The sequence below is a fragment of the Mus caroli genome, unplaced genomic scaffold (assembly GCF_978045245.1).
Source record: "Mus caroli unplaced genomic scaffold, Mus_caroli_1 scaffold_1, whole genome shotgun sequence".
Lineage (NCBI taxonomy): Eukaryota > Metazoa > Chordata > Mammalia > Rodentia > Muridae > Mus > Mus caroli.
Window position 1 is genome coordinate 80,431,541 of NW_028227256.1, and position 15,073 is coordinate 80,446,613.

The 15,073-nt window shown below is 37.6% G+C and overlaps 1 protein-coding gene across 4 annotated transcripts in view; it reads right to left on the reverse strand.

Annotated features, from left to right (window-relative positions):
- Positions 1 to 15,073, reverse strand: part of Sphkap (SPHK1 interactor, AKAP domain containing) — a 142,333-nt gene that overhangs the window by 101,801 nt on the left and 25,459 nt on the right. For all 4 annotated transcript variants that reach the window (XM_029480138.2, XM_029480139.2, XM_029480132.2 and 1 more), the window contains one exon: positions 2,376 to 2,475. In XM_029480138.2, the coding sequence (XP_029335998.1) occupies positions 2,376 to 2,475 (100 nt within the window). The remainder of the gene's footprint in view (positions 1 to 2,375; positions 2,476 to 15,073) is intronic.

A 15,073-nucleotide genomic window follows, 5' to 3' on the forward strand; every position in this document is an offset into this window, starting at 1 on the left:
TGTTCAGAAACAATTGTAGAATTAATGAGGTTATTTTTAAAACTTTTAAATCTTATCTGTACATAGATATACATATCTACATAAATGTCTTTATGCATAGATTCATATAGGTATACAGAAATATTACATAGATATAATGATAAAATCCTTTAGAATGGAGTTTAATCTGTTTTCATTAAGGCATTTTCGTGCTACATAGCCAATTGCCCAACATTGCTGTTACTTAGGCTCTCTTCATCACTCCCAACTGGTTTTAATTTTTTTTTTTTTGAGTAAACACCCAGCTTCTACTAGGTATGAGTTCAGTAGCTTTTAGATGTGTGTTTCTAAATGAGAAAGGAACATGGCCACCTCCCCTCCTATAGAATTGGCAGTAACCAAGCTAATACCATGAATTACTCTTTCATTATTAAGTTATTTTTCTGGGGCTGTACACTCTTTGATAAAATTATCCTGTCTAATAACATTAGTAGGAGATAATTTTTCTTTTTGGGTGTTTACAATATGCCAGACATTGTTCTCAGAACTTGACGTCTGTTGCCTCTTTCTGGTCTTATCTCAATCCTTCGAGATGGGTAACATCATTATCTTCATTTTTCAGATAAGGAAATTGAGGCATCCAGAACTAGTCATTTGCTGCAAACCACGAAGTTCACAATAAATGAGGAGCTGGCTGTCAGATCCAAGCATTGCAGCTTCAGTCCTTGCAAATACCACACAGACTCCCACCAACAGGAAAGTATGTGCCTTAGAAATTAGAATGCATTGAAAAATCCACTGGCTCTATGAGATACATAGTATATGGAAAGTACTGCATGATTTGAAGTTACAGACTTGGAAATGTACCTAATGTTTGAAAGTTGCAGCTTACTCCTCTTATAAAAAGCTCAAAAATAATTATGAGTGGTAGGACTTCATCTCAGTATCCTACACTAATAATTGGGACTTAAAACATCAATTCCTCTATAGATAATGCATAATAGGAAAAAAATCATAATACATTCTATGAAGAGTTTTTAGTTAGATAGGTTTATTCCTTATTTGGTTTTGAGTGAACAAGTGAGTTCGATTTCATCTTAAATGGTTCACAAAAGCTGAGTTTAGACACTTGATCCCAAGATTGTGGTATCACAAAGGGGATGTAGAACATTTAGATGGAGTATGGAGGACAGTCTGATCTTTAGAGGCATGCCCCTGATGGGGATGCAGGACACTCGGATCCACTTTCATGAATTTCTACACCACTGTTTAATTCAGTACAAACACAAAAACAACAGGGTCAAGAGACCATAGACCTGAACCTTTGAAACTATGACCCGAAGTAAACGTTCCTATGTACACTTACTTATCTTGGTTTTTCTGTCTCAGCTAAGGAAACATGGTACACATAGCATGAAAATATATTGAGAAAATTGTGCTTACTCTTTCCTTTCTATATTAGTTCTGTTCCCTAATGTATGTGCTTATTGTTTTATACTTTAACACTATCAATTTGTAAAAAAAATTTGCATACACAAAAGAATAGATAAGCTGATTAAGTGGGCACAGTACTCAATCTCTCTCTCTCTCTATATATATATATATATATGTACACATACACACACATATATATACACATATATGTATATATGATATACACAAATATATAAATGCTTAATGTATATTACATATATTACATATAAGTAATATGTATGTATATATTTGGTAAAACAATTTGTCTTGATTTATACATTATATGTCCTACATAAATTAACATTAAATAACGACAAAATATCCAAAACATCAATGTGGGAATCAGGATCTTAGATATTTTGCTTTAAGTTTCGGGCCTTAGTTGGATTAACAGAATAAAAACCAGGGTTGTTAAGCTGGGTTATTTTATGTTTCACAAACAACTATTTTCTGTAAGTATCATGAAGATTGCAGCTGTCCAGCCAAGATTTTAGAGAATGCAGTTCTGCTTCTAAGGTAAGTCAGGCATTGGGAAGCCATATTCTATCTTTTGGTAGTCAAAAAGTTTTGTTCAGTATTATATAGCTCAAAACAATAGGTCAAGCCATTGAAAACCTGGGAATACTGTCCATATGCAAGTGGCTGTTCTCTATGGATACCATTGCACCCAGATCCTGAAGAACGGGCAGGATTGGGTTGGTTAGGCAATGAGGCTTATCATTTTCAAGTTAGGACTTTGGGCATTATTCAGCTATATTATTTCTATGAATTGCATTTTAAAAGTATCATCAAGCCATACTTGGAAAAGCAAAATGTGGGTCATTTGATTGTCTGTGTTGTCTCTACATAAGGAAAGATGCTTGAAAGGCTAGGCATAGGTGCTGATCCACTGGCGGGAAGAATCTGTCATGAGGAAGGGTTACCTTTTTACAGGCCGTGATGGAGCCAGCCAGGTTGCCTGCTGCACTGCTGGTGACCTGCTGTGGCTCTGAACCTTCATGCATCAGTGGTGATTCCACGTTGCTGTGTGCCCCAAACACAAAAGAAAGAGAACACAGTAAGTCCAGTGACTCATCTCTTTCCTTAGAAATGCAGAGTGAAGTGCTTATTGCATGCCACCAACCCCTTTTTTATTCTGATTGCAGTCAACACAACTGGTCCCTCTCAAACTGGCATTTCCTTTGTGGCATCGCTTTAGGAATTGAAAATAAGATGGACAGTCATATTATGAACAGAAAGTTGAAAGCCGTTGCTTCCCACAGTGCTTAAATGGACACAGTCCCATCTGCCTGACTTCTGACAATGCTACCTGCTTTTTAAAAGCAGGTTTTAAAACCAAATAAAGCCTTCTCACTTGTCACATTAATTCAGCCCTGTCAAGCCATCACGTCATAAAATACTCATCATTTTTTTTCAAAATGAAGGTTAAAAAATAATTTTAGCCAGAAATGTAGTGTGATATGACACCAGAAAGAATATGAGCCAAGCAAGGGCCAGCAACCCCTTTAGCATCTCTCTGGTTACAGCTGTCCTGCAAATTGTCTGTGTCTAAGTTTTGAAATCCCTACATCTGTATCAAACCTTGCTGGGTTTGTCTATGAACAACAAGGTGTACATATCTTTAAAGATTTAGCATTATTGCTAAATTTTTAAGCAATGGTAAAAACTGAAGGTTTGAATTTTCTTCATTACAAAATTGACAGTAGAAAATTAAAACCCACTTTTAATGCTAAAACACCCGGTGAAATTTTAAACAATTTAAATAAAGTTTTCCTTCTGAAAAATATGACAATTTGGAATCTGAAGACATCCTAATGTCTTGAGTAGAGTGCTTGGCCATGATTGCTGATAACATAGAATATGCACAATTTAATAAAGAGTTTCTTTTGAAATATTATCTCATGGCTTCATATTAAATTTTCTGAGATGTACATATCTTTTCTTTAAAATCAGGTTTTTTTTTTTTTTTTTAAAGATTTATTTTATTTATATGAGTACACTGTTGCTGTCCTCAGATACACCAGAAGAGGGAATCAGATCCCATTACAGATGGTTTTGAGCCACCATGTGGTTGCTGGGAATTGAACTCAGGACCTCTGGAAGAGCAGCCAATGCTCTTAATTGCTAAGCTTCCAGCCTGGTCTACAGAGTGAGTTCCAGGACAGCCAGAGCTACATAGAGAAACCCTGTCTTGAAAGAAAAAAAAAAAGAAGAAGAAAGAAAAAAATCATTTTTTTTAAAAATAGTAAATCATGCTTCTAATAGTACCCTACTCTTAAGTGTGAGGTTACAAATTAGTTTTATGATATCAGGGTATGAGTGTGGTCTGTTTCTCATTAATTGCAGTAAATGATTGTGTTTTGTGGCAAATCATTGGATCTAGCAAAGTTTCTAGAAAGTTCAAAATTGTCATAGGCGACTTTCTGACTACCCGATTCTCTGATTCTACAACACATTCAATAGAAAGGAGAGGGCAGCACACACAGTTTTCTTGCTTAAAGAAGGAATAGTAAGAAAAAAGGAAAAGGAAAGGAAATCGTCGTGGAAGAAACACGAGAGATATGGAGGAATGGAGTAAAGACAAATGCAAAGAAGGGATGGGAGGTTAATATAGGTTACAAATTGTTAACATGTGATAGACCAGACCATAGTCCAGTTAATCCTGGCCCACTATTACTGGTCTGTGAATAGAGACAATAATGCATTTTTCCTTTTAGGAGTCACTCAAGCCCTATGGGCAGGAATTCAGGAAGAGACCTTTTGGTCCTGTTTCTATCGCACCTCCAATTTACTTTGGTGAACTAGTGGATCACTTGTACCACTCCTTCTAGGATTTGGCTGCAGAGTTAGGGCGATTTCCACATCTGCTTTTATAGGCTTAGGGTCCTTGGAAGGGTTAAGAAGTAAAACTGAAAAAGGTCCCAGGTTACTCATTGCTGAGAAGAAACAGTAAAGGCAGCGAGGCAGCAAGCTGCGACTGCTCTAGAAGGAAATTCTTCTGGTTGGATGAGTCAATTAGACCCCAAGTCAGCAAGCAGGTGATATGAAAAGAGGGAGTGAAATATAGGCCTTGACACTTACATAGCTGCCCACCAGGCATATACCACCAGGCTTTAGAAAACCTGGTATACTGCTCAAAAGCTTTAGAAATGGTCACTTATCCATTAAAGGAAAAAAATAGAAACTCTGCCCATCAATTTCTTAGTGGTGATCTCTCTCCTTTTTGACACACTTGCTGGACGTAAAGATGCATAAAGGAATATAAGTTTTGTTACTTATCTACAAGGTTCACCCCATTTGCTCAGTAAAGACTATAGAAGCAAATAGCTATGTACTAGTCAGAGAGTTTAATGAGGAAATAGAATGACATCATAGGTTTTAAGTCAGTTTGAGGAGTGTGTTACTTCATGGTGAGCACTGTGCGACCTCACCACACCAACACTGGAAGCAGGCATACCTCCTCATCTCCCAAACCACCCAATACAGAGCTCTGAGGACGTGTAACATCGACAACAAAATACAGGAATGTCTGCCTTTTAAAAACATGCTGTATGGATGTAGATTTCCAGTATGTGACTTTATCATTGACTCCACCTCTTCCATAGCCTTTGGGTTAGAGATGGGATATTTAAGTGTTTATAAATATTTTGTCTTTAGCCTCCATGGAGGTTGAACTTGGGCTGTTGCACAATGAGGGAAGATGGTAGAGACATGGAACTCATATATTTACTAATGTGAGCTTAAGTGGACAGGTAAAGAGTCGCGGTCGAGGCACGCATTGCAGTTCTTTATGTTTCTCTAAAGCCCATGACCCTTCCTTGGGAGGCTTTCCTTTGGTTTTTGACAAGTGTTGTCAGTATTTACTAAGGCCAGCCTTTCAGGCTGTTTTTTTTTTTTTAAATGTGGAAGCTACAAAATCAGTTTCAATGAGAGGGAAGATAAAGTGGGAAAGGAGGTATAAAAGCAAAACATGATGTAAAGCTGGCCCTCTATCAAGCAGCATTCTTCACAGAAAAACAAAATGGCATTTGTGAACAAAAGAGATATTCAGGGTCCACTGCATTGCATCCATTACGGACTCATGGGCAGTGAAAGAATAGGTCAACATCGAGGGCCTCATGATCTCTCCAGAGACAAGTAGTTCATATGTTGAGTTTTCTGTGTATTTCTACTCAGAACTTGGTCCAGGAAGCAGCATCAACTGTATGGATCCTGGGTTCCTTAGAAACCTGGGAATCCAGGCTCTTCCTTACAACTATGGAATTAGACTCTAAAAATATATATATATATATTAAATCAAGAGACTTCCATGCCCACTGAGTCTGAAAAGTACTTGTCTGTCATATTAAGCAAATTAAGTGATGAGCATCCTAATTTGCCATGATCTTTTTTGAATATGATGTTTTTACCCAGGAATATTCTTTCTAATTCTCCTCCTCTTTTCTTAATAATCCCTCCTCTATCGGTTGTATCTCAGCTTATTAGTTACTCAGGCTCCTCCTTCTTGCTTTCTCCCTACAGTGGAGACCCACAGTCCCCTTCAACACCCTTCCAAACACCAGGAGCGCACAGACACATTTACACTCCTTATGATTCCCACCTCTTTCTACGAAGTGAGATGCTCACTGTCTCAGGAGCACCCTGAGCAACATCTTCTCCAGCACTTATCAAGAAGGCTGATTTATGTATAATATTTCTCTGTCTCTCCCTTTCCAACAGGAGCTTTATGAGTGCAGCAACCGCAGAGCCCTCCCCTCCCCCCGAAGACAATGCTAGGCAGCAAGCAATTGCTGAGGTTGTTTGTTCCCATCTTTCTGGGAAATCAGTTAACCTCAAAAGATTAGACACAAACATGTGTTTGCATTCGCTGTTTAATTTTCGGCAGCAGTGACAGATGGCAGGATAAGCCGTATCTGAGAAGATAATTTAAAGTATTTCCCAGGATATTTCTAATAAAAGAAAAAAAAGAAAAGACCCTGCTGTTATTGTTGTTAAACACAGTGTAAAGGCAAATGCTTTTGGTAGATTGTGAAAAATAAGATTTGCTCTTGAGTTCTCACCACATAAAGTACACTTTTTGTAAAATGTAGTGATTATCATTGGCTGTTTGGTTGTCTCAGCCTTGTCAAGGATATGTGCTCTTGAGCTCCACACTAAATCCTCTCATCACAACGCTGGAAGAAAATAATTCAGATCCATCTGAAGAGGTCTTGTGTGAGCAATTGAGATGCTCTCATTAATATCAATTTTAAAAAGTGCTATGATCCGAATTACTTAGAGGAATTTAAAATACGTGTTTGCATAGCTCAAAATGAAAGATTGCTCTACTGAATGTCCTTATTTTTATCCTCATTCAAAAGGATTTACATGCTAAATGTGCAAGATAAGGTACTTAGGTCAATCTTTCAAAAACTAATCTGTACTACAAGTCAGATGATGTGCTAGTGTCTCCTGCTTATTATTTCCTGAGCCATATCTTAACTGGGACTTGGTTTGTGGTTTTGATTAAGTCTTAGTCTGACTTCTGTGAGCACCTTTTTCGGCTATGCCTGGACCTTGATCTACTGAATTTCATATTAATAATAAATTTCCCTAACAGAGTTTAGCAAGAAGTATCTTTTTAAAAAGATTTATTTACTGTATATAGGTGAGTATTCAGTACACTCTCACTTTCTTCAGACTCATCAGAAGAGGGCGTCAGATCCTGTTACAGATGGATGGTTGTAAGGTGAAAATTGAACTCAGGACCTCTGGAAGAGCAGTCAGTGCTCTTAACCACTGAGCCATCTCTCCAGCCCTCAGCAAGAAGCTGAGGTTTCTGACCGGCTTTCAAATCCCTTCACCCTTGATGCTGTCCTTGTCCTGTTTTAGCAAGTACATTCAATTCAGTTTCACAGATGCCCCCATCCCTGATATTCCTTCCTAATACTTCTACTTTCAGTAGTGCTTTCATCCAACCTCCTGTCTGTAAATTTCCCCTAAGTATATTTAGAGCTAAGTCTACATCTGTACTGATGTCACTTGTACCATTATAATGGCTTCCATAAAAATCTGCCTTGCCAATTACAGATATCTGGTGCAAAACCAAACCTATTTACATGATATTTTCTAGTTTTACTAACTAGGTGAGACTCTGTGCTCTTTTTACTTTAATTTTGAACCCATGTGTATTCCCCTTTCCTCCAATACCCCAGTTTGGAGGTATCCGTGCAAATTGAGTTCTTCACCAATCCAGCTGTGGTTGAAAGGCCTGCTGAATCCTCATGAGCTTGAAGAGTTTAATAAATTTATCAGAGGAGCCACTTAGTCAACCTTGAACATATTTGGGGATCATCTTTTATGTATCCTGTTTTAATATTGAAAGGTTTTCAGGTAACTGAAGAATGAAGTGTAGACCTCCTTTGATATGGTTAACCAATGAAATAATAATGATAAAGATTGTAATAGAAGCAAGTAAAAATGAAAACCTTACTTTCTTTTGTCACTAGAAATTATAAACAACATTATAAGATTGTGATGAGTTATTAAAGAATGCAAGGCATTCCCTTGTCCACACCAAAAAAAAAAAAGATGACTTTTCCTCTCAGTTTTATCCTTGGATCACATAGCATATGCTTGCAGAATCAAGCTTCGGTACCATCTTTGTGCAGTGCTTGGTGATAACAATAAGAGATGACAACAGGTTGTTCATTAATAATCATAAAACAGGGGTTCTTCTTGGAAGAGATAATGGCCACAAATTAACTATTCTCTAATTCAATCTCAGCGATTAAGTAGCGGATAAAGAACAAAGGCGTGATTATAGTCTTGTTACTTCCTTTGAAATATAATTTGTAAAGCCAACAGCTAGTAATTTCTCCATTTTCAGTACTCCTTGTACTTAAGTCTTTCATACTAAGAACTGTGTTGAATATTGTATAATTAAAGCTTTTTATTTGGAGATCTCAAAATCTATCGGCTATGTTTGTCCATAATTTTAGATATGAGGCAAAATGACTGGATTACAATAGGAAATACAACCAACAATGACTGTCCAGATCTAAAAATGGCACTTGATTGTGCTGTCATGGATAATGCATGATGATGAAGAGCATTTGCAGAGCAGGTTCTGTGTGTCAGATCCTGGGCTTTGCATACTTGTGCTATTTCTACCAACCAGGCGATGACAGACAATATACACACAGCTTTAATCACTACTGTGCAGATTTTTAGATTTTTCTGTTTTTAAATGTTGCTTCAAAATCTCTGGCTTCCCCAAGGTCCTAAAATGGAATTTGGAAACTGTACCACCTTGCTCAGAAAAGGGGTCCAGTCAGAGAACCTAAAGACTTAGCTCTTTTCTTTTCTTTTTTGTGTTAACTAGGGCTGTTGGGGAAAATTCTTTTGTTGTGGGGTCTGCTTAAATCCTACATAACTCAAACATGAGGTCAATGCAGATGACAAAAATCTTCTGTAATCAAACCACTACTGATCACCCAGGGCCACAGAACAGAGTTGGGAGCTGAACTGCGACCCGAAATGGGTGCTGCACAACATATTTAAAGGATAAAGCCATAAAGTAAGAGGAACAGGGAGCACCGTAGCATTATCTAATCATATTTTCTCATAAAAAGTAGAGCAAGGAGTTTCCATCAATCAGGATAGGAGTAGGTTCCTGGACCTGGAAACATGAACTTAGTTTGACCCTGACAGTAAGATGGAGAAGTTGTCCTTGAGATGTCTGGACTGTTTCTTTATAATAGAAACTGTTTCTTTATAATAGAAGCTGTTCAGCTATTGGGAAGTCCTAGGGCCTGGGACCTTAAATTTAGTTTCTCTCTATGATTAAATAAAGTCTGAAAATGGAATGGTAATACTTAGGTTAAGTCTTTTGTTTGTTCCCAAGACTTTCAAAACATGTGCTACTAATGATATGTCCAGAAATATGAACTAGTAACATTAGGACAGCAAGTTCACATTACTGTGGCTAAGTTAAATTTTCTTGAATAGGTGTTTATACAGGGATGACACTGGATGCTTACTGTAGGAATACTATAAGAACAATAAAATTACCAAATATTCACCTTTAAAAAACAGAAATAGTGTTTCAGTTTCAAAGATTAAGTGTACTGGGTATGTGGCTTCATCCAGCTGCATCAGACCTTAGTCCAGATGAACTTAGAAAACTGCATGGGCACCACTTTAGTTCCCTCCTGCTCAGTGCTTCCATCAGTCTACCGCCATCACACTACTCACCTCCCCCAAAGTTGCCACTTTTTACTGTCTTATTGAGTCCTGGGAGCCTCTCCTGTCCCTGGTCTCTGGTACTTCTTAGAGATTCCCCTGACTCCCCACTCTCAGCAGCTGCATATTTCCATTCATTCTCTTGGCACTCTGGGCCTCTCTCCTGTCTTTCTCCATATCTGATCCTGCCTCCCTTTCATGATTCGGGTATTAAAACAAGAACATCATTAAATTTTCAGGCAAATAGATGGAACTAAAAAATATCATCCTGAGTGAGGTAACCCAGACCAAAAGGACATGTATGGTAAGTGGATATTAGCTATAAAGAACAGAATACCAGTGAGACACCCACAGACCCAAAGAAGTTAAATAAGAGGGAAGGCCCAAGTGAGGATGCTTAAACCTTTCTAATATTTACATTTTTTCTTTTCACCTGTAGAACGCAGGTGTCATGGACTACTCTGGTGACTTGATAAGATTGTTTCCTGTGAAGGGGCAATATCACAGCTAGCACAGGAGAGCACTCAGTTCAAAGCTGAGAAATGATGCTGCTATAATCCCTGAAGATTGGTTTAGTCCAGAAGCCTCCTTTTAGACTTTCATTAAGGGAAAAATATAATATCTGCAGACTTTTATAGTACACACATACTTAGTTTTATCTTTAGACCAGAGTATTCAAAATATTCAGAATAGACATTCCTGTATTTAGGGAGATTGACGGGCATTATCATGGTACCATAAAATGAAGACTCCCAAAGGTCTCGGAAAGACCAACAAATACAAGAGAATTCAATTAGTCTAAGGTTATAAAAATGTGGCCTGTGTTAGATACACAATGTTTTGTCCATCAATATGTAAATAATTATAATAAACCAAACTTCAGAGATTTCAAGAAAATTCATTAGAAGGTGAAAACCCATTTTTTTTAAAAAAAGAGATGTTTCTATAGAACAGGCATTTTACAAAAAGCAATGCTATTTCACTTGGTAAAACAAATCAATAAGATTATTTCAATGAATATATAACAATTGTTTTTCTTCCTTCCTTCCTTCCTTCCTTCCTTCCTTCCTTCCTTCCTTCCTTCCTTCCTTCCTTTCTTCCTTCCTTTCTTCCTTCCTTCCTTTCTTCCTCCTTTCCTCCCTCCCTCCCCTCCCTCCCTCCTCTCTCTTTCTTCTTCTTCTTCTTCTTCTTCTTCTTCTTCTTCTTCTTCTTCTTCTTCTTCTTCTTCTTCTTCTTCTTCTTCTTCTTCTTTTTTTTTTTGACAGGGTTTCTCTGTATAGCCCTGGCTGTCCTGGAACTCACTTTGCAGACCAGGCTGGCCTCGAACTCAGAAATCCACTTGCCTCTGCCTCCCAAGTGCTGGGATTAAAGACATGCGCCACCACCACCCAGCCCACAATTATTTTTCTAAGGTAGCTTATGCTTTTTCATTTTGTGTTCCTGTTTGCTCTGTATATTTATATATTTCTTGGCAGAATCTTTCTCCCAGAGATCCTGGAAGAAAGGCTTCTGAATTTGTGCTTCATTTAGCATAAAAATCATGTCTCACATACTTGTCATCACAAGGGAGTAATATAGCTGGAGAGAAGACATGGGGTAAGCTGAGCCTTGCAGAGGTGCAAGAGGAGTGATACATGTGTTGGAGGAGAAGACAGATGTGGACCATTCCAATGTTTCCAGTGATGTTAAATCAGGCATATAGATTTTAAGAAATAATTGTGGGTAACTAAGAAAAAGGACACTTTTTTGATAATTCAAAATAGGAAAACTATTCCATTATGCCATTAATAAAAACAGTATGTATTTATATTGTTTATATTCATGGCTTTTCTGGAAAACCATCTGTGTAAGCTATCCCTCAATTTAACATATTCTTGCCTCTGACCTATGTGTGATGATTTGATTAAGGACCTCAATCATTCTTGGGCATTTGAATACCTTGCCCCCAGTTAGTGGTTGTCTGAGTTGGTTGGAAGCTTAGCCTAGCTGAAAGGGATATGTTGCTGGGGTTGGCCTTTAGAGTTTTAAAGGACATTTGTAGTTAGCTCTCTTTCGCTGTTTCCTGTTTATGGATTGAGATGTGAGCTCTCAGCTATTTGCTTCAGGAACATGTCTGTCTGTTACTATACTCCCTAATGTGATAGTCAAGGTCTCTAGCCCTTTGGAACTATAAGCCCCAAATAAATTTTCCCCTGGTTGTCCTAGTCATAGTTTTTAACCACAGGAACAGAAAGATAGTGAATGAGCTATAAATGCCAGTTTTAGAGATATATTTTAAGCCAGACATGGTGGCACATGCCTTTAATACCAACACTCAGGTGGCATGGACAAGTAGATCTCTATATATTCAAGGCCAACTTGTTTCACAAAGATAAATTTCAGGCCATTCAAGGCTACAAAATTTGACCCTAACTCAAAATAAAACAAAACAAAACAAACCTCACAAAAACTATATATATTAGAAAACTGACAAAATTTTATGCCAGGAAATATTTAATGGATTATATTTAAATAAAAACTTGAAAATAACATTATGGCCATAAATGCATACATTGATGGTATTTGCATGCACATATTAAGGTGATTCTCTGTTCCTTCCAAAATGCCATGGGGCAATGCTCCATATTAAAAAAACAGGGTTGAAGATAAAGTGCAACTCTGTACCTATTAATACAGGGACATTACTTTTTAAACACAAGACTGGTCAGGCCATTTCTGTGCTTAGAAACTCACTGTAGCTCTACATTTTACTTCTAGAAGAATTAAATGTTCTTATCATAGACTACAAAATTCTACCCATGTGGACTGCATGCCATTTCTGGGACTTTGTCTCCTTCAGAGTCTTCCTCTCTGGTACTCTGTCCACACTAAGGTTCTTGCTCTTTCCAGAGGAGTCTAGACACCACTGCTATGGTAGAGCCTTCTCTAGGTTTTACCACTGGGGATGTGCTTTGCATAGAGAGTTGGCATACCTCAGTACTGACTGCTTCAGGTCCTTTCTGCATCCTCATGGAGGCTTCTCTGACCACTGTGGCTATTGAACTTTCTCCTAATGTCCTTATCTCTGGCTCAACTTTCTCCTACACTATCCTCGGTGTAAACCCCTCTATGTAATTTATGTATTTCTCATGCCATTATTCATCATATGCCCTTCTTGCATTATATATTATAAACTATATAAATATGGCCAACTTTGTTAGGTTCTTTTCATGTAAGATTCCCAAAGACTGATATCAGAGATTTAGCTGGTCTCAGTAATTATGCATCTAATCAAACAGTTAGTCAAAGAATAAATATATGTACAGTTTTATATAGAGACATGAAAAAGTTAATAGTAGTTGCATAGAGAAATGGTCTTGTGTGCCTTCTTTCTTGTTCTTGGCTATATTTATTCAGTATTTGCCATCTATTGTTTCATGGTCAGAGAAGTTTCTCCTTTGAAATGGGTGGTAAGAGGATATTTAGAAACAGACCATCTAAAGCCAAAAGAATGAGAAAGGCACAATTGGTGCCCACAATTCTCATGAATTATCTGATTAGTAAATAACTTTTGCCTTTCAAATGTAATGAGATTTCTGACACATGTATACACATTATTATTATTTTCGTAATCGGGTCTCACAGGTCCTACACATTCAATGTGTTTACCACAGTGACAATAAGCCTGAGTAGTGTGGCTGGAAGAAACAGGAAAGCCAACAAGCCGGGAAACTTTCCTGCCTTAGACCAGAAGCCGCTTGCCACAGCCAAAGCATCAGTGTTGCTGGGGAGAGACCCATTATCCCAGGTCAGTGCCCTTTAATCTGCATCTTGCTTCTCTCGTGCCTCCCTCCTGAGGCTTTTGGATTATATCACAGTTGTCTATGCCCGTGAGTAATGGAGTGAAGTTGAACACAGAGAGTTGCCTGGACTGATTGACTGTGAACAGTGAGACATGAGGAGCTGCAGCTCTCAGAGACTGCTTGGTGGCACTGCTGATACAGTGTAAAAGAACACAGTGTCACAAATAGAATTTTTTAAAGGAGGGCATCCTAATAGGTAAGCTTATCGGTCGTCATGGCTTGGTTTTCCTTTCATTATCCTAATGAGTTTGGCTGATCTCTTTGTTGGGTACATGAGAATGTTTTATTAAAAATGGCCAAAGCTGGTAGAAAGATTATCAGAAAGCATTACAATGGCACTTTGCATTGATTTAGAACAGACCTTAAGAAAAAGCTTGGGACTAACCTTGAGTAGGTGGTTCTAGACTCATCCTTTGGCATATATATTAGCATTCAATGGCTATGCCTCTTATTACAGTTATGGGTTACTTCCTCGAGGCTTAAGAAACTCAGACCCCTCCTTACAAATGCACTTTCATTTAATAACTTTAAAAAGCACAGTTTGTTAAGTGTCAAAGGAGTACAAATAGGAAAATACACTTAAAATAGAGGATGGATATATCAGAAGCAGCAAGACATATATAAAGAGACTGCACATATTAGGAGCCATATTGCTCCCCACAGTTGAATTACCTGCCAATACTTGACAACAGAAAGAATATCCCTATTACAATACCAGGGGGAGGAAGGTAATTCAGCCTCTAACAGACAGTAATTGGCGAATGTGAGACCTCACTAAAGCAGTGAGCCCATTGTACACATTTTATTATAAGTATTGGTCTAAAGTGTTTGATAATTTGACTCCAGACAACAAGTGTCTCTGCCATATTTTTTCATTTTATATTTTATTCCCTCAGATCTTCTCTTCGTTGTTTATGCTTTTTGAACTGGGAAAGGTTTTATTTTACTTTTTTCTCAAATAAATTGATTTATCTGGAGTGCCTCAAGTTCTAGCATATTTGAGAGTAAGGTACAAAGAGTTTCAATAGGCCCCTTGCCTCTTCCACACACAGTCACCAACATACCACACACGGTCAACAACATACTCTTCCAGACTTCTTTGCTTGTTACAACTGGCAAATCTACCTACAAAGGCATATCATTAACACCCCAAGTCCACGGTCTATATTAAGGTCCACATTTTATGTAAATCCTATGGGTTTGAAGGAATGACATGCACCCACTATTATAGTATTGTACAGGAGCACTTTCAAAGTCCTGAAATTCTCCTGTGTTATTTCTATTAAATTCTATACTACTTATCCACAGATTTTAAGTTTATAAAGCTATGTGTTTTCAGATGGCTTCTTAGTTTGCACTACATTTTGGAATTAAGAATTTTGAAACACTGTTTAAATGTAGATTTTTTTTTGTTTTCTTTTGTTTTTGTTTTGTTATCATAACAGAGGGTTTTGTAACTTATCTGGATAACTACTTATATAGCTAGAAATGAATTGATGATTTTTTCCTCTCTATGGCAAAACTATCCATACAGTAATCATGATTCAGTAAATGTA